The sequence below is a fragment of the Scomber japonicus genome, chromosome 3, assembly GCF_027409825.1.
Source record: "Scomber japonicus isolate fScoJap1 chromosome 3, fScoJap1.pri, whole genome shotgun sequence".
NCBI classification, from domain to species: domain Eukaryota; kingdom Metazoa; phylum Chordata; class Actinopteri; order Scombriformes; family Scombridae; genus Scomber; species Scomber japonicus.
The window spans coordinates 9,181,416-9,208,730 of record NC_070580.1 but is presented as its reverse complement, the minus strand read 5'-3'; the positions used below and the strand labels follow the sequence as shown (position 1 = coordinate 9,208,730).

The following is a 27,315-nucleotide window of genomic DNA, read 5'->3' as shown; positions in this document are numbered from 1 at the left end:
AAAAAAAAAAAAAAAAATTACCTTCCACGTCGCCGCGTTGCGCCTAAAATATGCAAACATTCGTGTGAACCAGTTGTAGATTTCGTTTAGTGTTAGCTGCTTTTCTGGAGATTCGAGGATTGCCTGGATGAAGAACAGTGACAGAAACAAACATTTAAAAAACTGTTTTGCTCCCTTCACAAGATGATCAATTATTCACAAGCAGCATACAGTTGTGTAGTTGTGTGTGTTCTCTTAAGAAAAACAAGAAAGAAGCTGCCACAGTAAAGTGTATTCTTCACCCTGTTTATGGCAGTCTCCTACACTTTTTTCATTCAGAAACAGGCAGATTTGAATATATTTTCTTTGGTGGTGGTGGGGGGGGGGGCTGTAGATGAAGGGGCGAGCAAAAACATTTCTCAGGCAGATTACAGGGCAGCAATTATGGCCGGCTCAGATTAATTCCTGAGATCCCAGATTACTGTGGGCCCGGCGATAATTGACTGGCCATCTTAAAACAGGTTCATCCCTACTGTTGTGTGAAATGAATTTGGTAATAATCACAGCCACTGAAATGCTTAATCAAATGCAATTGTCATTTGTGGCTGTTTTTTTTTTTTTTTTTTTTGAAATCCCGTATGCATTCTTGCACTCATTTGAAGATGGTTAATCTGCTCCTCTGTCTAAATTGTATTTGAAATATTAACGAGAAAAGAACAGAGGAGAAAAAAAAAGAACTAAAAGGAGTTTGTGTCCTTCTAAAAAGCTGAATGTGTAACTTATGTGTTTCCTTCCTATGAGGCAGGAAGTACATGTTCTTATTCTCTGAATCAGGGAGGGGTGTAAACAGCATACTGTACAGTCACAAGTAGAGTTCTTACCTGTCTTATTAGTGAGGCGTACGTGAACGGCGGTCTAACATCTGCATTCATGTAAAACTCTTTGTTCTGACTGAGATCTGTATACAGGAAACACACACAAACAGTAGCATCATTATAGTTTAAGTTCAAGTCACTAAGCATGGTAGATGAGTGTGTGTGTGTGTGTGTGTGTGTGTGTGTGTGTGTGTGTGTGTGTGTGTGTGTGTGTGTGTGTGTATGTGACTCTACCTGGAGAGATGGGCATGTTGTACTTTTCTGAGTAGCGCCGTCGCATGGGGCCCATGCTGTGCAGGCTGTTGGCTGTGATGACGGAGTGAGTCTGGGAAAGGGGCGTGAGCGGCGCTGTGGGCGTGGTGGGGGTCTGGGGCAGGCTCAGAGGAGGAGAGGCCTCGGGGGCCGACTTGGACAATGTGATGTTGGACACCAGGTTGAGCTGAGGAGAGGAAACCACGACCACGACCGAAAACCAAACAGAGAGAGACACAAGACAGACAAGAGCTCGGTTAGTCCTCTAATTACCCCTGTGTCTCACACGCCTCATTGACTATGCATATCTCCCCCCTAATTGCAGGCAGCCCTGAGATGATCCATGAACGTACGCTAAATGTTTGGAAAACAACCCCGGAGCCCCACTCCTCCACTCTCCACCTCCTCTATTCTTCACGCTTAGCTTTCTCCACCCTCTCTCCCTCTCTATCTGTCTCTCTCTCTGCCGTGTCAGACCCGCTCCCCGGCTCTCTGTTTCAGCTGCTTTGTTTAATCTTTTGTCCCTCCTTGGACAACACACCCACCCACTTCATCCTCTCACTGTGGGTCCGCAGCATGGTAACCGGTGAGGTTTGAGTGGGTGAGGGAAGATGGGCGGCCCAAACTGATCTGTAAAAAAATGACAGTGTGGTTCTCACCTACCGCTGAGCAGCCCCCACTAATAAGGTAGCCAGAGGAAGAAGCCAATCTGGGCTAATTACAAGATGAAATTGTATTGTGAGGACTCTAATTAGGAGCTGCTCATGGAGGTGATCTGATGATTAACTATTGTATCTGGCTGACCTCTATCATCAGGGCCACGATGGCCCCAGCAAAGATGGCTACACTGTATTCTGATGGACGGCCATACGTACCAATGTATGCTTTTTTCACTGAAGGCCTGCGTGTGTCTGTGTGTGTGTATGTGTGTGAATGGGTTGGGCAGCCCTAAGTAGAAGGAGGGATCTAAAGTGATAATGGCTACAAGGTAAACTAATTACGGCAAGTGCTCAAAAAGGTATAGCACGGCTTCCAGCAGCTGTGGCGGCTGCAAGCCAAGTGCCAAGCCTCCGTACTGGAGCTGCAGTCAAGTGGAAAATTCTAGCCTGACCCCTGCTCCAGCTATTAATTGGCAGGAAAACTAATGACACATATACATATTCCCGCAAAATTGTTCTAATTGCTAATTTGCAGAAGGAGGCCAGTTTCCAAATTAAACATGACTTCAGACTGTGAGAATACAAAAGAGGGAAAAAATACACAGAGAAAGACAGAGAGAGAAATAGAGAGAGAGAGAGAGCTGAAGAAAGGGACACAGTGTGGGCAGAGCGGATCACATCTTTGACATCATTTGTTGATTACAGTGATGGGATCAGATGTCTTCATCTCTGCTGATTGTGGCGTGGAGGCGACAGTGAATCAGAGGTGAAAGTTTTTAACACAAAAGCACACACACTGTTCAGCCACCAAATTCCCAAATAACATACTAACACTCATGACCAACAGGTAGAATATGGTGGTTGGCGCATTTAATTTATTGTATTTTACTATATCATAGAAATGGGTGTTTCTTTTTATTTTTTGATAAATTTGCAAAAATCTCTCTCTCTCAAAAAAAAAAAAGTCACACTTGTGTTTTTTGATTCTCTCGTTTTAACAGACGTGTGTCCAACTCCTCACAATGTCTATTTATGTTTGGGGGAAGGCTGAACTCTGCCTTTTGGCACAGCCTGGCCAAATAATTTGGATTACCGTTGGGATGCAAAAATGTCGACTACATCCTCCACCAACAGTAGCAGAAAGACGTGTTATTCTAAATCATGAACAAAATAAATCACACTTGGGTTAGTGTGTTTCTAACACAATGCTATCAATAGAATGGGGCTGCGGTGTTGACTTCTCTTCCTGTGGATTAGCAGGCTTTGTTTCATGTTTCATCCATATTCCCTGGCCATAAACACAGAGAGGCTTCAACAATGGGCCAGACAGGCTGGTAATAGCCTTGCCTTTGTTTGCCTCACCATTTGGGCTCACTCCAGTGCCTAGACAAAATGAGACTTCAGACTGAAATTAATTAAATGGTAATTGGTGATCTAATTATACTGGCTTTGACTCGGCAAGCTGCTAAAGAAAATAAACAAAAAGTCCCTCCTTAATTATGTATGGCGTAAAAGGTCAGATTTCTGACAAGAATGCTTAGTGACACCGAGTGCAGACACCCACACACACACACACACACACACACACACACACACACAAGCAAATACAAACACACACATGCATACACAGGCATATACACACACACAGAAGCAAGCATTGGTAATGTGGCACATTTTATTTTGACCCCCCCTCCTCTCTCCCCTCCTCCTCCTTCTACCCACCTCAGAAGAATAAAATGAATCTTCTTCATTTGACGTGGTGCATGCACAGTATCAGTTTGTTTGCCTTTAATTATAACTAAATGTATACTAGCAAATTCATCTGAGCTCCTTTGCTATGACAGTTGGCTACTTATACATGACTTTATTATATGCAACAGCACAGAAAAGCAGAAGTAGCAATTACTGGAAGAACACAACTGTTTCTTCATACTGCTTGTATATCCTGTCAGCTCTGAGTATTGTTTTATTCTGCATCTGCTCAGAGGAGGTGTTTTTTTTTTTTTTTGGTGGCCACATCTGATGCTGCAATCTCACTAAAGCTTCAGTGGGGGCCACGAGCCCTGACCTGTGTAAGTCCTCCACTCACCCAGCCAAAGCCAGACATATTTATCATAGCATTTCATAGCAGCTCGGAGCAGGCAAAGCGGCACTGGAGAATAGGAGTCTATTTATTTGAATAAAAATCCCCAGCTTGCCCCCTTGAGAGTGTTAACGCTGAGCTCTGACACAGCCATTCTCACAGGCCCCGGGGAGAGAGGAGAGGTAGCGAACTCAAGATGCTATCTCCCACCCCTACCACTTTTCATATACAAATGTCCCTGTGTCAGAGCCCTCGTTTCGCACTCTAATCTACACAATCAGTGTGTGTGACACATGCACAGCTTTAACAGACAGCCTATTGTCGTTGGACATCTCCAGGCGCTTTATGTTGACTGGCTGCGCCGTGTGGAGCTCACATGCAGCCCCTCTGCACGTCAATAGCCACCTCTCTGACTGTAAATAAATGATCCAAGCCTGCACAGCGTGTTGAGAGACAGGACTCCTGCATGTATATTGTGTATTTGTGTGCATGTGTGATTTCTAATTCATGCCCCCCAGTAAAATGATCTTTTCACATTTGGCTGTCTGAATGAACTGTCATACAGACTGAAATATGGTGCTGAGGCCCCTTCTTAAACATGACAAAACCGTGCAGAGCAGACACTTAAATACCATATGTTAAGCCGTTGCCCCTATAGGATAAGGATTAAGCAGCAGGGGTTTATGGCATGGCATATATTAAGAGTGATAAGTATGGTCTTTGGAATGTGTGGCGTAGATAATAAATTGATCTGTTGACTTATATCACAATTTCACTTTTATACCTGCAGCTAAATTGAGTTTAATATACACTCACAACATGTAAATTATAATCTCACATGATCATATTTGTCACTAAATGACCTACAATCCAAATTCTGGTGTCAGCTTGCATGCCAAACCCCATTTAAATAACATTGAAGTTCAAAGTACAACTTGAACTAAAATGACTCATTTTGTTAAGATGTTCATGCATCCCAAAAAAGAAAAAAGCCAAATTATGTTGTTTTTTTTTTTTTTCTGAATGCTTGACTGAAACAAGTTAGAGTGTGACCCAATATTAGCCTGTGTTCAGATACTTTAAAAGGAGGGCTCAGGCTAACTCTTTAAGCCTTAATAAGGAGTGAACTGTCCCTAGGGAAGCATCTATTATCATCTACAATAAAATCCATATTAACATCAGGATCAGCAGGTGCTTTCACCACCTATCTTATACATCATCATCATCATCATCATAATCTAGCAACCTCAGCAGTGTTCTCTGTAGATCACTAAGCAATATATGAATTGATCAACAATATCTTAGAATGATACACTCCCACACTCATCCATTTACTGTTCCAATAGTCGTATTGTTCTATTTTTTTCTCCTGTTTTGATTAGTTGACTTGCATTAGTATGAATTTGTTGGTTGGCGTTTTAATAAATGTTTCTTATCTTGATTTTATCTGACAGGAAAGCACTTTGTGACTTTGCTTTTAAAAGCATTAAAAATAACTGCAGAATCTTATCTATTTATAAAAATATAATATCTATGATTTGCTGTTATTAATTATTATGTCTATTTCCCCGTGCTCTCCCATCTGTTTTGTTTGCTTCAAACAGGCGCTGGTTATCTGAAGCTGAGACGGAGGCTGTTACAGAGTGTGCATCCAGTCCATCACAGACGCAAAATTGAATCTCGGATGTCAGCAAATGTGGTCCAAACAATATTTACTGCCTCCCTCAAGACAACAGCTGTTTTTATTTAGCCGATAAATACGAAGATGGAGGATTGGACTAATGAATACATGTGTGCCAATTAAGACAGACAAAAGGATGGAGAGAGGGGAGGGAGGAGGGAGGGACGAGAGAGAGAGAGAGAGAGAGAGAGAGAGAGAGAGAGAGAGAGAGAGAGAGAGAGAGAGAGAAGTATGACAGGGTTGCTGCTCACCGGCTGTGGGGTGGCTTTGGGCTCCGTGGACTTGACATGAAGATGCGTCATCATGGCTTGCAGACGCTCTTTGTCTTTTGCTAGCTGTAATGAAGTAGGAGAGACACATTACATTTTTCATGAACACACACACACTCATATAAGAGAAAAAAAAATCTATTTCTTTACAAATATTAATTCCATACATCCCTGTGCAGTGGAGGCAAGGTTCACAATGAGTGTGTTTGAACAAATCGATATTCCTGTACTTGGGACTGTGTAATTATTTGTTTTAAAAAAAATGCTTTTGGAGGCTGTCAACAGCTCTCCACTTCAGACAATCTGACTACTCCAATCCAAGGTTAAAATATACTGCATCTCATTGCCAATAACAAGCTCGGGCCCTTTCTACCTGTCTGAAACTCAGCGCTGTCTTAGCTGCCAGCTTAAATTATGGTGATAGGCTGCATGCAGAGGAAGTCTGTGTCTGATAAACCTTTCGCTCCATCTCTCTGGATAATACACCAGCAGAGCGGAAATAACAGGACGTTGGTATGGTGTAATGTTTGAGCAACTGAACTCTCATTGTTTAAGGTTAACATTCTGTAAACCACAACTGTTTTATATTCATAATCAAGTCATTTTTTTTGGAGCATTATGTGGCTGACATGTGATTTGAATAGTGCACAAAATCTGGAATGCATTACATTTGATCCTTGCTAATATTTGCTTAGAAACTCTAGCTCGGCCAGCAATTAATGAAAAAAAGACTTGGATGTTATGGTTCCTTTTATAAATACTAATAAATAAATCCAACCCCGCATTAGCATAGCGGTCGTGTTCATCATGTAACCCACCGCTGTCGCACACAGACACACATATGACTCACTGGCCATTACAAAGTCCCCTTAATGGAAAGACAGTGAACCATGTCTTGTTCCATAAGTGCATTCTTAGTGTCTTGCTGCATATTTTTCTCTCTTGTAGAGAAATAGCACTCGCAGCAGACACGGTATTAAAATCTCTGATTGTCAACAGTTTTCTGAGGGTGGGCAACAATAATCTCTCTGTGTTCCTTTAACTCACTCAACATTGAGCTCCTATCCTCGCTAGGCTGCCGAGTCATTTCACCAAGTGTTTTATTGTTGGTGCTAAACAGTTAAAAGTCATAAATAACTTTAAAACCCAGTAAAATTCAAAATGTAATTATCTTCTCTACTTAGCCCCGGGCCCTTCATATATCTTTTCCTGGCTGTCATGCATACATAACACATTTTTAATGACTAGTTACTTGCAAATGTACAAAATTATTTCATTCTGCTGCTGCCCCCTCCACCACCCTCACCACCACCATCACCCACCCACCCCCCTCCCTCCTCCTCCGCCCCCTTCATGTGTGCTGGTGCTGGTGGTGGTGACCCCGTGGTTGATATGAGACGGGGCAGGGAGGGGTTCGGCAGACACTGCGGAAGTGTCAGGGAGAAGAAGACACATAAATATTTGGGCCAAAGCAAACGCTGAGACAATACCTGCAGCTCCAGCTGTTGTACGACCTGCATTTGCACCCGACACTGGGCCGTGCTCCTGTCATCCAGGGCATGCTCATTGTTAAGATGCCTGGAAAACAAAAAACAGAGAACGCACACATGTTGAAAAAAAAAAGAAGAAGTACAAAGCAGTTTGGCTTTTACCTTCTGTAGCCTCTTTAGATGGTGCTGTGATGTCTGATTTAATGACGCAGTGTGGTAACTGAATATAGCACAATGCATAAGAGAGTATGTGGTTACATTTAGGTAAATATTATGTGGAGCTTAAACATGCAACATCTGAGAAACCGTAGGAATGTGAACATATAGGAATGACTTCATAATTCATGACTGTCACGTCTGCTGCAGCTCCAGCACACTGATAAGAGGAATGATTAAAGAATTTTAGGTCGGACTCTTTGCCCTGATATCATTTCTTCTCATTGCAGCTTTGCTTTGCTTTGCTTGGATTTGCCCTCTCTTTCTCTCTCTCTCTCTTTTTTTTTGGGGGGGTGTTTTTTCTATTAATTGTGTCATTAAAATTAAGAGAATTCAAATAAAGTCGAGGACAACAGGGGCGAGGAGATGGGATCTGTCACAAACTTGAATTATGGATATAATTATGCGTGATTATTTTATACAGGGAAGATGTTCTCTTTTTCCTGTACGTTTATAACTAATCTAAATAAGTAGCTCGCTGGGCAGCAGACGGGCTTTTTTTTTTTTCTTTTCTTTTTTTTCCTGTGATTTATATAAAATGGTGGAGATAAGGTTCACGAGTGAAGGAAATATGATTGGAGGAATTTTATCAGCCGCCGCATGAATTACTGTTTGAAAATGCTTATGCAGGGGCATTTCATTAATCATTTAATCATAATCCGAGCAGGATGTTTGAACTGATTTCACAAATACCCTTTCATTTCACTACTTCATTATGCTCGCTAATGGATCCAATATATTATATATATCATAAATTATATCACATCTTCGGTGACCATGTAGGTCACTGTCACCAGGCGTGTCTCTGTGTGCGCACAGTGGCGCCAGGAGATGGGAGAGAGAGCGAGAGCGAGGTGTGTGTGTGTGTGTGTGTAGAACGCGCCTGGCTTTTTTTTTTTCCTTCTCAAAATGCACTTTTTCTGTCGTTTACCGCAAATCAAAAAATAGCCAGAGTCAACCTGTGAAGGTACGGTGGTGTCATTATGGCGTTATGATGGCCCAATAAATTGATGCCATTGCTTTATGTACAGACAACACATTTGTGCATTAAACGCCGCACATACACTCAGAAAACAGACAGATGTGAAGGGGAAGGGAAATTGATAGCGCTCTGCTTGAAATGTGAAGGTTTCTGTTCGGCTGCGCTGTTTTCAACCTTGAGGTAAATGATTTAAATCTTTATGGGAAATGTGGTCTCTTCTTCCACCCACCCCCCAACCTCCCCTCTACACTTTCAGGTCTTCCTATTGTGTTTTGATAATACATTTTTCAAAATGACTGTGGTATACATTCAGCACTTGAAGTTAATTATTGTGGCGAAAAAGAAATTAAAAAGGCATATTTAAAAGGAAGCGTGGCCAATAACCCTCCTCGCCGAAATCAATTCAGACTTCTCTGGGCTTTTCCATTTGTTTGAGTCAAATAAATGCCCATTTAATTAAGTAGGCTGGAAAATGAAACTGGTAAACATTTCCAGGACATCTTACTAAATTTCAAAGAAGAAAATAATAGGTAAAGACGTTTCAACTTCAATTTAACTGGCACAGACTGAATTTTCAATGAAGGGTGGCCTACGTGAGCAGCTTTGGAATTTCTATGTTCATAGGAGACATGTGCCCTGCTTCTTTTCATCCTTTGTTACATTCCACTTTATTTCTTCTAATGACATGGAGAGTCACAGTGCATAATTAATAGGAAATGAAATATTCAAATGGCCCTAATGCAGCCTTGAGAGGAGTGTCTGGACACGGGAGCAGGGGATACGGGGGGAATTGACATCGAGGGAGACTATGAACGTTGGCATGTGTCACTTTCTGGACTTCAAATGAAGGCACTTTTAAAAGCTCTCTGGCAGGATGACAGTCCCTAATGTAAATTACCACAATAAAACAAGTTAAATAGACATTCCTGCAACAGTAGGCTTTTTACACATCAGTTAGTTTGCCTACAATTTTTTTTTTCTTTACGATTTCTAATTATATAGACTGGACCCAGAGCTTAAGGCTGTCCCTGTGGATGGTTTATCTTCTTAACTGTTGGTTAGGAATTTTAAATTAAACACACATCTTTTTACAGCGGTGTTCCCATTAAAAAAATGCATTGCAAATTTCTAAGGCATATTTCTAATCATTTTGGGCTGTTAAAATCATTAAATTCATGTTTGCATTTATATTACAGGATTTCACCTTCTTTTTAAAAAAAAATCTACACTACATTTATTTTGATGCTGCTTATGTTGCTCATTGAGAGGTTTGTGGTGAAAAGGTTCAGCTAATAAACAGTTGTGGGAATGTAGTGAGGTGTGAGAGATGAGTTCTTCCAGCAGACAGTGCAGCACTAGAGGGCACTGCAGTGTTTCACTGGCTCTGACCTCTAACTGGACACTGAAGAGATGGGTCTTGACCCTGATAAAAACACCAGGCTCCGCTATGAACCCAACCCCACCCATCTGTGTGCTGAACCCGAAAACAGGAACAGGGATTTGGTGCTTTGTATTTATCAAAATAGTGCGTGTAGGTATGTAATGTTTTCTTTAAAAGATAGAATAAATACACACACAGTTTAAAACAACATTTCAGTCCCCTGTTAGTTGTTACTGTTGGCATGTGGAGCTGAAATCTGGTTGACGTTAGAGTCCTCCTCACCTTTCTTTCTCTCTGGTACACAGTACACTGTGTTCTGCTGACTACACACTCTCACACACACACACATAGAGAGAGAGACACACACACACACGTCTCTTCACTTATATTTTCACCATTTCTCCCAACCTTAGGAGACTTTGGTAAGAGCGCCGTTAACGCCTGATGTATTCTTTGTTTTTATTTTTGATTCTTTTTGGAGGCCTGCAGTATCAGTTGCTGGGTTTCATGTGGAAGTGCTTAAGGGTTTGAGAGTTAACACCTTGGTGAGCTGCTCGCACTCTTGCCTGCTGTTAAACAAAGGCAGCTTTGTGGAGACTCTCCCCAAATGTTTTCTTAACATGTTCCAAGCAGTTTGAGCAGGCAACTAAAGTAAACAAGATGTTGCCATGATAAAAACACTTGTAAAAACATAGCAGAGTGCACTTAGAGACTTTTTAAGGCAGAGCTCTACCGGGCGCATAGAATTTAATTCCCCTCTCTTCTATAAACAAAGGGTGAGGCAATGTCAGAATACAATAAATAGTGATGGATTTAGAGAGGCCCTCCCTAAGCTGAAATATGTGTGTCTATGTGTGAAAGTGTTTGTGTGTAATACGTGGTTTAATAACTATGTGCCGCGAGATGATTATTAAATCAAAATAAAAATACATAACTGCCTCTCTCTTTTTTTTTTTTTAATTCATCTTCCACAAAAATAGCACTGAACTTCATATCCAACTACTATGCAATCCAGTGTGATGCGCTGTTTTCAAAAGGCAAAATGCGCTCAGAGTGGATTATTTAAAACGATCAAAAGAGGATTCAAAATGTTGACAAAGAAAGTCAAAAAAAAAAAACTTGGGGGTGTCTGCGAGGGGCCCGCTGAGGCACCTTTCCCTCCTGCGTCTGTGAGGAAACCGTGTGTTCGCTGAGTGCTTGTTTTAGGATAATGGAATTGTGTCATATCTTGTTTAAAGTGCGACTAATCCAGGGTGACAGTGAGCCATTGATCTGCTGCCACAACGCAGATGTTTTCATCCTCTCCGTAACCATGGCGCTGTTATGTGTTGGATTACCTACAGCACACTGCACACAGGGTTGATTAGTAAACCAGGGGTCTGACTCAGACGGTGCAAAAACAAAAGGCCTGTGTCAGGCTGGACGGAGTCGGACCTGTTACACACTTCACCCTGGAAAGATGCTACGCAGCGGGTGATGCTGAGTTAGTTGGAGCTCTCTAAGTACAGTGTGCATGGTTTATTTGCTGCTTCTGCATGCAAACATAGTGTTGCAGTACAATAAAATGATGAAAAAATGCTAACCAAAAAACCCAAAACAAAGAAGTAAAGCATGAGAAAGGAGGGGGATGTGTGTGGATGGGGGGGGGGGGGGGGGGCAAACAGACCACTGGGAAAGAGACAGAAAGAGCTGAGCGAGGCAATCAAAGACACACACACACACACACACACAGAGACACACACCAATCCCCCTGTCCAGTGACAAGGGCAAACATGCAGTGCGCCCTAAGTGTGGGCTGCCAGAGATAAACATCCTACCGTTGTTTGTTTGGGAAAAACGGCCCCCGTCACCATGGGAACTGCACTTATCACAGGAATTAGAGGCCCATGCCGTTCTCAGAAGGAGACCCCGCCACAGTACCCTTGTCAAGTGAGGGCCAAACTCTGGCACCCACACTCAGGAATAACAACCAGCTGCACCTGTAGTGCGTCTGAGTCGCCGGGGGTCAGGAAACGTGTAATCGACCCGATGACGCGAGGACAAACAAAAAAAAAAAAAAATGCTTGGATGGAAACAACTGTGACTTTGACTTACTTGAGGAATGAGTGGAAATCATCAAAGACCGCTTCACATCCGGGCCACTTGCACACGCCGTGACCGTAGAGAGGGTGACTGTGGGGGGAAGTCTCTTCTAGCGTGGATCTGAAAGAGAGGTGCAGGGACACAGAAATGGACATTAGTACAAAAAAAAAAAAAAAACAACAAAAAAACAGATCACAAGTTTCCTGAAGCACAAACACAGTTACACGCCCCCGCGGTCACATAACATGACAAGAGGTCAAAGATGACGGCGTCCACTGTTCCAGCTGTTGCCTGGTTAACGCCTCCCTGTGTGTGTTTGTATGTGCTTTCCACATGAAAACATTGACTCCCAACTTCATCTGTGATCTTGGAGCTGTGTGCAATCAGTGTACCTGTGTGATCTCCGCTTGCTCTCGCTCTTATGACGGGGGGGCTCGTGTTGTGAAAACGCACGCGAATCAATATGTAATTATTTAGTATCACTGAGCCATGTTGCAATTGACTTTGATCAAGTCTGCTGGGGAGCTCCCTCAGTCGCCGGCTTGCACCGTGTCCCAGAGCCCACCTGGAGGAGTGTGTGCTGCTACAATTTGAAATCCTCCTAAAGCATGGAGACACTTTCACACTGTGCAGAAACTGTAAACTTCCCAGCCTGGTATCAATTTATCTACTGACCGATCCGTGTCACCAGGGGCTGACAAGCACGCATCTATGGGGAAGTGGGAGGGGGGAGGGTACGGCTGCATACAATCAGTCTAAATAGCGGGAACATCCCTGAAAAACAAACTTTACAACATCTTCCATATGGCGAGAGGCGTGGAACCACAGCTAACCGCAATCAGTGCTGAGAGAGAGAGAGAGAGAGAGAGAGAGAGAGAGAGAGTGGCCCGTGTGGAGGCAGTGTCTGCTAAGAGAGCGAGACAGGCAGCCATATGGACACAGGCGCTATACAAGACACACAACTTTCAGCTACAAGAGCCTGGGGGACTGGCCTATATCGCTACCACCTGTGCTTCTGGTGGCTGGTGAGCACAGCACAGAGCCGCTGCTGCCACCTCTCCTCCAGTCTGAGCCCCCTGCTCTCTAAGACAACAGGCTGCATAGGGAGATTCATTACACTGCAAACTGTTGTGGTGCCGTTTTGGGAATAACTCTAGCCTCGAAAAATCTCATTCATGTACACATATACAACAAGACATCATTTCTAATAATACTACTTCCACTGCTACTTCAAGAGACGTCTTTAGAAATGAAATCTTGCATTGCTCATCCATCTGCTGTCTTTTAAAAATTGATATTAAAAAAAATGAATTAGCAAAAAAAAAAAAAAAAAAATTAAAGTAATCTAACCATTTCCCTTTTTTCCTTCCCCAGGATTAAACAAGCAGATGTTCAGATTAAAATCTCATTTGTATCAATGTTAGTAAAGCTGTACCTCAAGTAGGAAATTTTAAAGGTCGTCACAGGTTTCCTTGTGTTATAATTACTTGCTTAAGAGTTCACATTGTTCATAACATGTGATAATTGCATTGCAATTAGGAAGCAGTCAAGCATTCATGAATGTGGTTAGCAGCTTTTTCTCCCTCTTTCAAAAGTCAGATTCTTTTTTTTTATTCAATTATGAATTATGCATTCACATTAAGACCTCTGTTTTGATACAGCTAATAAATAGATGGTGGAAGACCTATTATAATGAGTTTTTAACAAGGAAATGTGTGGACTGGTGAAGGTAACGCTGTTTTTTTAATTTAAAGAGATCCTTTTTTAATTCTTTTGCGAGCAGGCTTGTTGGTTAATTCTGTATTAATAAGATATTGAAATGTGGAGTGCACTGGGGAATCAGTGAGCACAAAGCGCTGTGAGGGGCTAGCAGCAGAAGAGCCCTTTTAAACGCTGGATGGCTAAACAGTAGTAAATGACAAGAATTTACACCAAATGAGCTACATTAGTGTAATAGGAGAAGAGTGGAAGGATTCGTGGGGTTTTCTCCCATTTGAGGGAATGTTGAGCACTATATAAAAAAAAGAAAAAAAAAGAAAGAAGAAGGAAAGAAAAAAAAAAAAAAAGAAACCTTCTGCAGTTCCCTGCGTTGTGTTAAATTTGACTTGCACCCACGACAGGTCTGTCAGGATGTTATTATTGTCAGGCAGCCCGGGGGAAGAACACTCTAATGATCTTGTGAGGAAAACCGTGTCATCAGCTTCCTTTAGAGGAGAAGGAACATTAAAGTGCCTATAGAGCCGGGCAGAAATGTCTGAACCTTCCAGGTGTTGCGCTGTGTTTATGTGCAGACAGACAGACAGACAAGAAGGAAACTGCACACGTAGATGACTCCGACAGCTTGTAGCCAGTTGTTTTCAACTTTGCTTCTTTTTTTTTTGATGAGATGCTTCGGGCCATAAACAGCTCGTGATCTCCGCCGTCGTGCGCGCTGATGGGGCTCGATCTATCAGCGCAAGTGGGAGGGGGGGCAGAGGGGGGGGATTGATGACCACCACGGTAGGTCAGAGTCTGGCCGCAAGTGTGTGTGTGTGTGTGTGTGAAGCCAGTCACAACACTACACTTTCCCCTTGCTGTCCCTGCTGATGTTAGCCTATTCCCTCGTGTCCCTCACTCCCACACACACACACACACACACACACACTCCTCTTTAACTCTTGGGCCTTACACTCCATCCTCAACCTTCTGTCTTCTCTTTGCAAGTGCATGGTTTACCCTAAATGATTTAATTATCATTTTCTTCTAGTGTAAGACAAATCAAAGGCGAGAGAGATGGGAGTGCTGTGCCAAATCTGATTATTTATCTCCTTAACAGATTGCTGTGTTACAGTCCCCGAGCACTGGTTACTGATGGTTGTTGGGAAGTAAAGTGGGCCAAGCGCTTTGTGAGGATGCCCCCCCCCCGCCCCCCCTTCCTCCTTCCCTCCCTCCCTGCCTTTTACAAAGCTGATGCAGCACTGTATTGGGAATTTGTGTCAGATACAGATCAGGCACATTTCATTTAAATAAGCAAATCATTGAATAAAGATGACCTGGCTCACAGGGGTATATCTCTATCTATGCATCACAGTTCCCTGGCTGGGAAACAACGCGGACTGACAGATTGAGTGACTCAGGCTCTGGTCATATCGGTGGATGTTATTCAGACAAACAGAAATCCCAGCTTGCTTTGCCAGTGAGTGTTCACTGAGACAACTAAAAGCAGGAACATGTGCCTCGTCTTTGGTGTGTCAAGCCGGCAGTGATTGAATTTCTCCTCCTTCCTTTAAGACGGAAGTGCAAAGCCGGTGAGTGATTACTGTGGATGCACTTAAGGTTTTAGTTGCAGGCGTCGTTGTGCCTGGGCAGATTTTATATGACACATGAAACTAACTACATGGTACTTAGGGCCTGCTGTAAACCAATCTGAAGCCAGTCGGGAAAACAGGCCCATCAGCAGAGAGGCTTGTTTCTGTTGCATGACAAAAGGACTTGCAAAACCGCATCAATTAAAAGTTCATTAAGTTCAGCGCTGGGGAGGAGGAGTAGATGCTCTCTATTTACGCCCGGGCCGGCCCAGCCCATTATCTTCAACCTGATTATTCAAATCCCTGGATTATAACACAGACGTTTTCTCAGAGCCTTGCTTAGAATAATCATACTTAATAATATTTCATTTCTCTTCTCGTGCCGGTCTGATTAGAATTGAGTCCGCATCATCAAAACGAAGACGGGGAATAACTGCTTCTGATAGTTGCGCGATAGTTTTTAAACGTTTCCTGACGAAACGCAAGGAAAAGGCTTATTGGTTAGCGTGGATCTAAATTAGCATCATTCTGCAGTTTAATAAGGAGGATGTTTTGTGTTCGCTTTGTATCAGTCATCTATTCTTAGCGGTCGCGGTGGCGTTTGAAAACTCAGCGTAGGTAATCCGCGACTTTCTCGGAGCAGATGGGGCTTGGATGAGAATCACCTGCTCTGGAGTTGTTTTTTTTTTTTCTTCTTTTTTTTACTGACAGATCTAAGATAATGCGAGAATATTCAGACGGAGACTGCCTTCTTCACTTAAGCTTGTGTTAAACTGCTGTTGACATCTTCTTTAATCTCTGACAGTCAAGCGCAGACGGGCAGAGGGGGCTGCCAGCTCTTGCGTTATGTCTTCTCCAATGTTTCATGGAGCCCTCAGCTGAAGGCTGGCTCTTGCCTTTTCATGCCACCGGTGCTCACCTTGTTTGCTCGCTTGCGACAAATGTGTGATGGAGTGAGCGAGTCAATATCCTCCCCCTAAGATTTGTTAACTACACACCAAAATAAAACTAAAAAAAAACCCAGACATTCAGCCAGACAGTGGATGAAGCACTGGAAGCCTTGTGTGGATACTGTCAACTTGGGAGCAACTAACGCCCATTTTTTTTTTTTTATTCCTTCTCCAGTGTGTCTAGCCTCTGCGTGCATGTCTGTGCTAGAAGATAACTTTGAAACACATTAAAGAGGATAAGTCTGTACAGGTAATACGGTGTGAATCTATTTAAAAACCGATAGCGCTACTTGAAAAGAAATAGCGGCTTTCCTTTTGTATCTTGACACGAGTAAATCATACTCTCTGTGTCACTCTCTACAACCCCCCTGTGCCCTGCCCTTCCTCCCCTACCCCCCTCCAACGTGCAGCCCCTCTTCACCTCCAAAGGCCCGTTGGTTTACTGTGCTAAACATGTTTTCATCCGCATTGCTTTCATAATGACGCGTGGGTTTTGATCACTGAAACACAAGTCAGATGTTACGCAGTGAGCTCATGGTGCCTGGAGGCTCCTCTCTAGCAGTTCAAAGATCAGGCTTTGGTGCAAGAAAACAAGCAAATGTGTAAGATGCCAAATTAATTCCTTCCTTAAAGACACACACACACACACACACACACACACACACACACACGCTCACACACATATCTCAGAGAGCAAATGCCTTTCACTGATGATTCATTCCAGTTTTGAAAATATGATACACCCAGTGTTTGTTTTTTCTAGCATATAAAGGCTTGTTGTTCTCGTTGCGTTTTGAACTGACAGGTGATTAGACACGTCAAAAAAGTTCCCAGAGTCTTTTTTTTCTCCTTTTATGAGAAGACACCAGTAACCTAAATGTTCTCATGGACATGCAATTGAAGCCACAGCTGCGCTTTTCTTATATGCAACTGAAACAACAGCACATTGACCCTCTCATTAACTGTATGAGGATCCCATCCCACATTGACTGCGTGCGCATATCTCCAAATCCCTGTATTCCTTCCAGGTGTTAGTGTTAAAATTCCCCAGCTGCATTAAAAAAAAGTGTGTTGGACTTAATGAAAATAATACTTACAAATTATAAATTAATAGCAATCTCTGTGCAAACCCTATGGGGAAATGTCCATCAACTGGGGCCCTGTGAGAAATTGCTCTTTTAAAATGGGAATATACACCGCGCAGGCTTTCTGTTTGCTTAAGACAAAGATGACAGTTTCACATCTAATTAACAGTCGGTGGAAGGTACATCTCGTGTTTTGCACGAAGCTGCGAGCTGTGATCATTTGCAGCTTTTAGCATTGTGAGAACATGCAAAAGATGTGACACACGCATTCAAACAAAAAAGAAAAGAAAAGGACGTCTGAATCATATAGAAGGCTTTTTGCAAGAGGGAGGGACTCACACTTCTCTCTTGTGACTCATGTACTGCCCGTTGGTGGAGGCGTGCTGGTTGAGGAGTGTGTTCTTTGGCGGCGCCGGGGAGGACAGGTCGAGGCCCCGGTGGCCGTTGTTGCTGCTGCTGTTGATGTGCTCCTCCTTCACGCTTGCGTTTGTCACTTCCTTCCACAGTTGCTGCAGCTCTGCTGGAATCATGCCTGAGACAAACAAATTGGATAATTAAATCAATTAACAACTAATCCAACTCTCTTCTTCATTACTTAATTAAATGAAAGTGTCTGTAAACAAAGCCGCGTATTAATTAGAAAATATTCCACTACAGGGTAATGCACTGAGAGCTCTCGCCTCCCCCTCTCCTCCTCCTCCCACCCTCCTTCTCTCCCTCCCGTTTTTTTTCTCGTTGATCTGAAGCGTGTTTGTATACACAAATCCCTGGCATTCACGCAAATTTCATGCCCAGAGTAAATAATTAACATCCAGACAAGGCATGAAATCGGAATAATCACCATCGTTTTCCCTCTCAACAACAGACATGTGCAGAACACACGCAGCAACAAAAAAAAAAGTTTACAATAGCGACACTAGAAAACATCCCACCCCTGCCTTCCTTGAGAAACAGGACCCTGGGGTAATATTCTCAAAAGAGCATTAATGTGCAAAATACTTAAAGCTCTGCACCGCCTCCAATTGACACAGAAGACTTAAACCTCATTTAACAAGTCAAGCACATTGCAGCTCACACAACCCTTTGAAAAAAGAAAAATCCCTTGAAGACAGAAGACATTTTTCAGCATGCTGGAAACACATCTACGGAGCTTGAGAGTGTGTGTGTGTGTGTGTGTGTGTGTGTGCGCGCCTGTGAGTGACAGCGATCCCGACACCCAGGGCCAGAGTCGGGATGAAGGAGGATAATGCCGTGTTTGTGCACCCCTGCTATCCATGTCTGTGAGAAGAGAGCCTTTTGTTGGTGCGCAATATACAAAAAACATATATGTGTGTGTGTGTGTGTGTTTGTGTGTCCATCCATAGTGTGTGTGTGTTACTGTGCCGGGGATAGTCTGCTTTCATTTGACACAAATGAGGATAAAGCTGATATGTAAAATAAGATTAAGCCTTGTTGAACACTGTATCTTTGGCTGTTTGTATTTTCAGTTCACAACAGACGGCATCTGGGTGAGCCATATTTTAATAGCCTACTGAGAGATCTAATGGGGGGGGGTGGAGGGTGGGGGGGGGTGGGATGGGTGTGGATTTGTATGGCTATACAAATGTGTGTTAACTAAGCCACATGTTATAAGCATGCTGAAAGAAGCCCCTTGGATATGTGGTGAATTTAACCACAGAGCAAATGGGCAAGACCACTCGTTTAACATTACAATTAATTAAATCCATTCTCAAAATGAGCGCTGGCAAATGAAAGATGATTTGCACATGCTTATCTACTAGGGTTTATATTCTCTGGACCCCCCCTTTCTCCCCTCCCCTCCCCGTTTCTCATCACCAGCTCTATAGATACCAGAAGTGCTCCCTTTCAAGCACCAGATTGTAACACATTGTGTGCAAAATGCTTAGTCTTAATTTATTCCTGTTGTGGAAAATAACTGTGAGGTGAAGATCTCAATACGATCAGCAAAAAATATTTTTAATTTGATAAGCTACTAAAGATTTTAATTATGCTGGTAATGGAGAACATTGGCCTAATGAGGCGGAGGACTCCAGAGAGACGTAGGGGCTAAGAACTGTGAAATGAGTCTGATAGGATTGCTGTAAATTCACACTAGATCGTTTGCATATCAAAGAGCAGGAAATGATTGCAGGACAAATCAATAACCTTTCCACGTTCCAAGGAGCGTCTTTCCTCATTCGAATATTTAAACATGCTCGCTCTATTCTGCCTGCCTGTATTCTCCCTTATTCTCTACGATGCCTTGATGTGCCCTAATCGAAGCGCACGTCCATGACAGGCTAAACATGCTTAATATCGCGGGGGCTTGTGTTACAGCATGCAAATCCGCCGCTTGCCGATTTCCAGTTGCGTTATCAAAGGATCCATTGTTGTTTTTGATGCTATAACGGACACTTTGGTGGGAAAAGTTTTATTTTCTTGTTTCTTTTTTTTCCCCTTTCTTCTTCGGTGATGGCTGGGCTTAGAAGGGGAAGGTCACTGGTGATGCGAGTGTCCTGCGCTCCGACAGCGGGAACAATCATTTTTTTCCCCCACTTGGTGCCCGGTGACAGTGGGCGATGTATTTTTAGCCGATGTGCTTGACAGGGCGGCCCACACTGGCTCAATTACCCAGCAGTCCTGGTGACCCCGACACCACTGTTTACTCAGATGAAACCGCAACGGATAGAGCGGTCTGATGAGAGAGGTAACGGAGTGGGACCGAGCTGTCTCTTTCTGGATCTAGTCTGTAGTTTTATTGCTATCTTGTTTGCCTTTCGCTTCTTTCTATCTAACCCTAACCCTGTTCGAACCCCCCCCCCCAACAACAGCTATGGTTCATGATTCCACATAAGTGACAATAAAATACCATTACACAAATGTCTCACAGGGTATTATATTTGGTGTTTGGACAAAACCGCATTGGGCTTCTTCTGGAGAGGTCTCCATCTGATTACAGCAGGACATGTAATGACATTGATCTGTAAATCCACCTTCTTGGACCCCCCCCACCTCCCCGGTTTGTCCATCCTTTAAATGCCGGATTGGTTTATCTTTCCCTCTTTCCATTTTTCAACACAACTCTTCCGCTCATTACGACTGGGAAATACAGACAAGCACTTTAAAAAATGTATGTTGTTGGGACACTTGATTGATCACCGGTCTCCCAACTCAATTTTACCTCCGCAGGTAGCTCTGGCACCGAGACAGGCCGAGCTCTTCAACCTTTTCCTGTCCTTGTCCCCCTGTACCCAGGTGACCATGTTCAAGCAAGCAGAAAGTTGATTTAAGGTTCATAATGACATCAGTTGCAGGCCATCATCCCCCCCAAATAAAAAATGGCCCCCAGTGCTCCGGGCTATTTAAACCGAGCTGTTACTTCTCACACACACAGTGCCGGTGCCATGGGGGGACAGTGACATCGCTATTAGTTTATTGTTCCGTCAGGCTGGGACCTTTACTGCACCCCTGTTTATGTTGCCGTAATCACTGGCCTGCTGATATGCACCCCTTAGGCCTGAAATATGTCCTGTCCTAATGCTGCAGGAACTATTACCAGTAGCCCACTGCTGGACGTATCAATCACTGACAGGTCAGCCGCATTACCCACCGCTGTCCCTGATGTGCTGCTGTTCTGTGAGCACTTCATGGCTCGCCACATTCTTTGCTTTCATATTACGGACAAATTTGTCTTGTCACTGTCCCACTGGCCTCTCCCAGACAGCTTAAATGATGTTGTGCGGCTATAAGGACTCACTCTCTAGCAGAGCAACCTCAAAGAGTATGTGTGTGTGTGTGTGTGTGTGTGTGTGTGTGTGTGCGGGGGGGGGGGGGTGGGTGAAATTAGAGTCAGGATGTGCACACTGTCCACCTCAGTGACACACAGATATACACACACACAACATCGCAATGTGAGTCTGAACAGCCACTGACTCACTTATCAGGTCAAGAGGACAGGCTTTTTGTGAGGAGGGAGAAAAGGGGGAGAAGAGGGGAGGGGGGGGCGTTTGGATCAAATTTATATTTATGAGAGTTATATCCTCCCAAACACATTGTTGTAATTCATAACAGATACCGTCTGGCCGCTTCCAAGACTTTGAACATTAATGTCAAAAGAATTTACGACAAGAGAAACAAATTATACTCAAGATAAAATGAGCAATTGTTTTTCACTCAAAACTGTTATCTACAAGTTTATACTTAATTAGTGCTATCATTTTTTTTTTTTTTTTGGAAAAGCTAATTCAAATGCATTCCTTCAGTCCATCGTTTTGGCAGAAAAATTGCTGTAATCCGTCTCAGCCGACAATGTAACTAAGCGAGGGACAGATAGAAAAAAAATGAGATGTAAACTGCTTTATAGCACCCAAGACAAAACTGCAGATTGCACCTTCCTTTCTTTAATTACAGTTAGTTACAGTGACCGATTATGTGAAAACCTTTTTGATTGTTTCAGCACAAGAAGAAAAAATAATACAGTGGATTTCATGTGATAACAGTGGCCTTTTAAAAGAATACTGATATCTATATTTTTGAAATGAAAAGAAATAAAAATTATCATTAAGAAGTCATGCCAATTTACTGCCCCCGAGTTTGAATCCATAATCACGGGACCCAAATAGAGCAGATCAACTCATCACTTCCGATGCAGCGCTAACTGCTAGCTGAATATTGTAGATTAGATCTGAGCACCATAGGCCTGGCCCGCTGATGCATGAAAGAGTTTAGTGATGTGGAAAACAGAAAGGTCATCAATAACTTCAAACAGTCAAGCAGAAAATGTGTAGAATAGGAAGACAAACTAGGGGCCTGAAGCACTAGCCTAAGTGTTGTAACAGCTGTCGGAGGCACTGAGTTAAACATCAATAGATTGCAAGGGCAAACTAACCAGGTTTGACTTGTCGTGACGAACAGAAACTGAGTAATTGTACATTAGGAGATTCAGTTCCTCATCTGGATGTTTATGCAAACAAAACTCTAGAGAAATGAGCCCTCTCAGTTTTTAGTTCACTCCATCTAAATACAGTGTTGTGGGTAAAATATGACTATAAAAAGGAGAATCATTAGTTTCTCACATTCATTAGTTAGTCACATGAGTTGTATTTAGGGACTTTTTGTAAAATAAAATATTACCATGTGACTTTAATATCAAGTTGAGTGTTAAAAAAAAGCCAGTTATTCGTGTTTGTGTGGTTGTTATATTGTGAAATTAATCACATAAGAATGAGAATGCATAGATTTTCAAATTAAAACCTCTATTTTAACACGATTAATAGCATTAATTGTTAAAACCTGAAAAGAAAAGAATGTAAATTCAGCACACAGACTCTGTAGATGTGTTAAGATGCCTTGCCTCAGTATTTAAAGATGACACAATATAAACAGGATGTTCTGGGACTGTTGTGAAATCTATCAAAAGTACAGTACCAAGCTATATCACCCGTATAATGCTTTACTCAAGGGGTGTGTGTGTGTTTGCCAGACATCTGACACAGCAATTCACCAAAGCACACTCACAACACAGCAGCACTCCACGCCTGTGCCCATGGCAATCGTCTGCGAGCGGATGAGTGATTCCATACCCAGTCCAAACAATAACACCACTGTACAAACCGTGTTTGTGTTTGCCTATTACCTAAGCACCCCCCCGAACCCTCCCGTTTTTATCGCCCTTATCTTGTTATTTCAAAACTGTTTGTCTTAGCTGGGAATGAATAGTCGATGTCATGTTCTAAAACCCTTATGACGGCGTCTTTGTCAAAAGGGGCCACTCCTTAACAAAATATTAAAGAATAAATAAAGAAATAAACTTCCTGGCCAAACAAGTATTGACTCCCTATCAAGTAAGAGGCAGTTTCACAATGACAAGTTCACTGGCAGTTTACGAACAATGGATCCAGTCTTCCTCTAGGCTGAAGGAGACAGCCACCAGGATGCCAATCACAGGCAAAGGACAGGGAGTTGAAGGACAAAGCATATACATCTAACTCTAGTCTACACCTGTATACAGAGGGGTACTTTACTTCTAAAGTCTGGGATGATAATAGACAAAAGGTGCCAAACACAAATGCAGTAAGAGGTAGAGTGTCCTGGATAAGAAGTATGATATACCATTTAGAAAATTAGACAGCTGTTGAGTGAGGATTTACAGTAGGTGTGTCAGGAGTCAATGAAACCATGCACAGTATGTGGTTACAGACTTAGGCAGTGCATTGTTCACTTTGACTAAGCAAATTTGTACAGGTATTGTAGAAGGGGAATAACAGTAGCAGATCAAAGCACTCTCAATATACAGATATATGATATAGATGTATACCAACACCAGCAGCAAAGTTAAAACAGATATAACCAACTACTCTACATGATATCAAGTTTAGGTTTTAGAAGCCCCATAAAACAAATATTGTTACAGTGAGGCTGCCTATAATTTGTGCCAAGATCAGTAAAAATAGGTCCGTCTGAATACAATTTTTTTTCCCATGATGAAAGGTCTTTGAAACAACAAGTTGAAAATAAAACAAATCCCCCCCCCCCAAAAAACCAGCAAAAAAAGGTAATATACCAATAAACAGATGTACTTGTATAACCCAGAAGTTAAAAGGTGCAATATACAACATTCAACCGCACTACATGTCACACAATAGCACCACTGTCTCAGACCAAAACAAATATTCTTGTTGTTTACTCAATAAAGTTGGAAAACCGTTGATCATTGAACCAACGCCTCACAAAACATGAGACTTGGAACGAACTGTCAAACCAAGCAGTGCTTATCAAATATGATTCGAGATTCTGTTACTGCATGTCCTGTTACTCATCTCAAATGTTTTTAAAAACACAGAAGATACAGAAAGACTTGCATGCACTAACACGCATTTACATCCGGACCAGCTATAAAAACAGAACTCAGATTATAACCAAGCAGCTACATCCGAGGTTAAAAAATGAAGCCAATAAGGAAGTGCTGATAATTGCACTTCCTCGAATGGCCACATGAAGCTGGCTCCAAAAGTGAGTCAATATCCACAGAGCCCCATGTTAAAATGCACATATTCACAACAGAAATAGACATGTTTACAGCCTGGTACAAGTGGTAAAAATGCTTTTGGTCTCTAGAGCTAATTTTCTGGTTCATGACAAATGTATGCTGTATTTTTATATAACTCAACCCTTTAAACTTTATTGAAGCTTAAGCTGTCACAGGCAAGTTGAGTTCATGAAAGTTATTTTAACATTTTGGTTGCATAAAAGTCTTGTCTCAGTATTTGGTTGACCTAAAACACACTCTAAAGCATTGGTAGCTTTACCAGTAAGTAGCCTACATTTTGTTTTAATGGTTTCAAGCCAATTTCGCTAGCAAAAATAAGCATTAGACTCAAGGGTTCAAAACGGGAGTCCACACACCATTGAGTAGCTACGTCAAATATTTTTTACAGTCTATGATTGCAACACACACAGAGGTAGTGTGACTTCATTCTCTGCTCAGGTTGCCCTTGCTCCACTATATCTTTACATAGCAAATAGTTGCTTGTTGACATCTAGTGGGATTGAATGTCATGAACTGGACCTTTAATATCCACTCAATAGCAAGCCAAACCTTTGCACTTGCATATACTGTATGGTTATTGTTGGATGTGAAAAGGTGTAGGATCATCCCCAGACATTGTTTTTCTGCAGCGTTTTGTTTCCTCAAAATGCTCCCACAGTTGAGGACTGACAGGAGATTTAATAAAGAGCTGCAGGCTAGTAATACAGTACAGCGTGATGATATTAGGTACAGACCCTGAGTGAGGGAGTGCAGTGGCAGGCCCGTCTGTCCAGGCTGGATGGTGAGCAGTCCTTGCCTCTGAAGATTGAGCAGATGCTGCTGCTGGACCTGCTGGACCTGCAGGAGCTGCTGCTGGAAGGCCAACTGCTGTGCCGACACCTGCTGCTGGTGGCACACACACACACATACACACACACACACACAAAAAAAGAGAGGCATACCATCAGTAAACACACATAGAAGCATAATAACCATGTAAAGATTAATTTCATAGGTGCCATTGAGGAAAAACATTTAAAATTCATTCATAAAAAATGAAGTTAAGAGATTTTTGTGCATTCCAACACACACACACACACACACAATAGTAAAGTGTAATTTCCATTATTTTTTGCCTTTAGTGTGGGTTCGTCTGAGCCCACTTAAGACAGGTAGAGTATACATCTCTCTCTCTCTCTCTCTCTTAATTAACGAGGAGTCGGGAGGCAAATGACAAACAATGAAACAACATAGTTAATCATTCATAATAAGAGCCACAGGAATTTAATTACAGCCATTCATAATTCAGCAAACAACGTGTGACTAAATCAAAGTGCTTAATAACCACCCTTGCAAGTCTCGCAACTCTCCCAGGCATGGCGCTGGGCTCAGGGATACACTCTTCCCCCAACCAGCACAGCAAGCTGTGTTCAATCACATACTGTAGACCGCCTGAGAGATAACTGCTAACTGTGCTACGGCTGTTTCATCGAGAACATTTCAATGAAACGTTGGTCCATCTTTAATGATGTTAGGGCGAGCAGTGAAAATGTTGGCAATGGTGAGTGAAACGTGTGATATTAGAGCACTGAAGAAAAGCGAAAGGAGAAAAAGACAAAGTCAGAATAATAAATAGAAGGAAATTATCTAATATCCCCAATCTCCTATGAGTCAAAACAAATGGGAGATGCTGTTTAGATAACAGGGGCACAGAGGACAGAGATGACTTTTAACCCTTTCATCAGTCCCAGCTTTCAACAAACTTTGGTTCAACTGGCCAAAATTTTCAATAAACAAGATGAAGCGGGACATCTTATGTGTAATCTAATAGATAAAGATAAAATAAGCACGCCTGAGACTGGACAGGATACTAGGCCTGTTTATGAGTACACAAGGCCAGTTGTCAGGCGGGTGGGAGGAGGGGAGGGGGGCACTAAAAGCAGTGCTGTGACTGCCAAGCTGTGCACCGCGCCCTGTTACCAAACACAGGATACACCACTTTGTTTACTTCTCACAATTGAGTGCATACAAAAAAGGTCTTGCTTCAACGCGGCTGTCAGGTCACTAGCTGGCGACTATGAAACCACTGAAACAGCCAGATAAAACGGGTCCCCTCCACCCACCCCGCTCGCCTTGTCAAAAGGGCCTACTGCCTTCCCTTTCCCTTTCTCCTCCTCCTCCTCTTCCTCCTGCCCCACACCCTACTTGCGCTGGCTGCACTGAAAATCAGGCTCTGGGCAGCGTTGGTCTACTAGTAGGAGCGGGGTCGTCTCATTGGATCAATCAGGGGAAGAGGGCGCTTTGACAGTGGTAGCGGAGGTTCATAATTGAAGAGTAATCACATTCGTTCAAAAGGCTCACATGTGATCTAACCCGAAATGAGAAACAGAGAGGGAAGTGAGAGACATGATAGAAATCTCACAGAGGCTTTTCAGAGATATTTAAGATGCAGGTGGCCTGTGATCTTCTCTGATCTGTCCTATTTATGAAAGGTGGTTGGTTCTATTTTTTCTTCTTCTTCTTCTTCTTCTTCATCTCCATCAGTGTGAGTGAAGTTACTCATGTCTTCAATGGTTCTCTTTTCTCCAGTTCCTCCCTGACAGTCTGAGACAAAGATAATAGTGCTACGGGGGTGGGAGTTCACAAGGAACAATGTCTTTCATCAAAACGCTAAATAAATAGAGGGTGGCTTTTCAGAATTAAAAAAAAGGAAGAAAGAAAAATCAAGTATTGCAATTGAATTTAACTCTCTCCCCCCATCACATGTTTTTTCTTCTTCTGGTCCCATCAGCTGACAGGAGCTCCTGTGCTCTCCCAGCATGCAGACACATTAAAAACCCCGGACCCAATAGACCAAATAAGAGGTTAACAAGAAGTGGCACGAGGGAGAGAAAAATACAGTCCCTGACAAATGATAAAGAGTGGCACTGGCAGGCCTTTATTGTCAAGCTTCAAATATAAAGTTAAAGATCTTTGAAAAACTAAATTTTGATGTCTTTAAAATAAAAGAGGCACAA

The 27,315-nt window shown here is 42.6% G+C and overlaps 1 protein-coding gene across 11 annotated transcripts in view; it reads right to left on the bottom strand.

Moving 5' to 3' along the window:
• The window catches only part of foxp1b (forkhead box P1b), a 165,749-nt gene that overhangs the window by 10,187 nt on the left and 128,247 nt on the right, over positions 1 to 27,315 (bottom strand). For 10 of the 11 annotated variants that reach the window (XM_053316615.1, XM_053316619.1, XM_053316616.1 and 7 more), the window contains 8 exons: positions 25,054 to 25,204; positions 17,611 to 17,803; positions 11,962 to 12,069; positions 7,289 to 7,376; positions 5,781 to 5,864; positions 1,089 to 1,293; positions 861 to 937; positions 22 to 123 (listed from right to left, as the gene is read on the bottom strand). In XM_053316615.1, coding sequence (XP_053172590.1) covers positions 22 to 123; positions 861 to 937; positions 1,089 to 1,293; positions 5,781 to 5,864; positions 7,289 to 7,376; positions 11,962 to 12,069; positions 17,611 to 17,803; positions 25,054 to 25,204 — 1,008 coding nt within the window. The remainder of the gene's footprint in view (positions 1 to 21; positions 124 to 860; positions 938 to 1,088; positions 1,294 to 5,780; positions 5,865 to 7,288; positions 7,377 to 11,961; positions 12,070 to 17,610; positions 17,804 to 25,053; positions 25,205 to 27,315) is intronic. The other variant, XM_053316624.1, reaches the window with a different exon arrangement.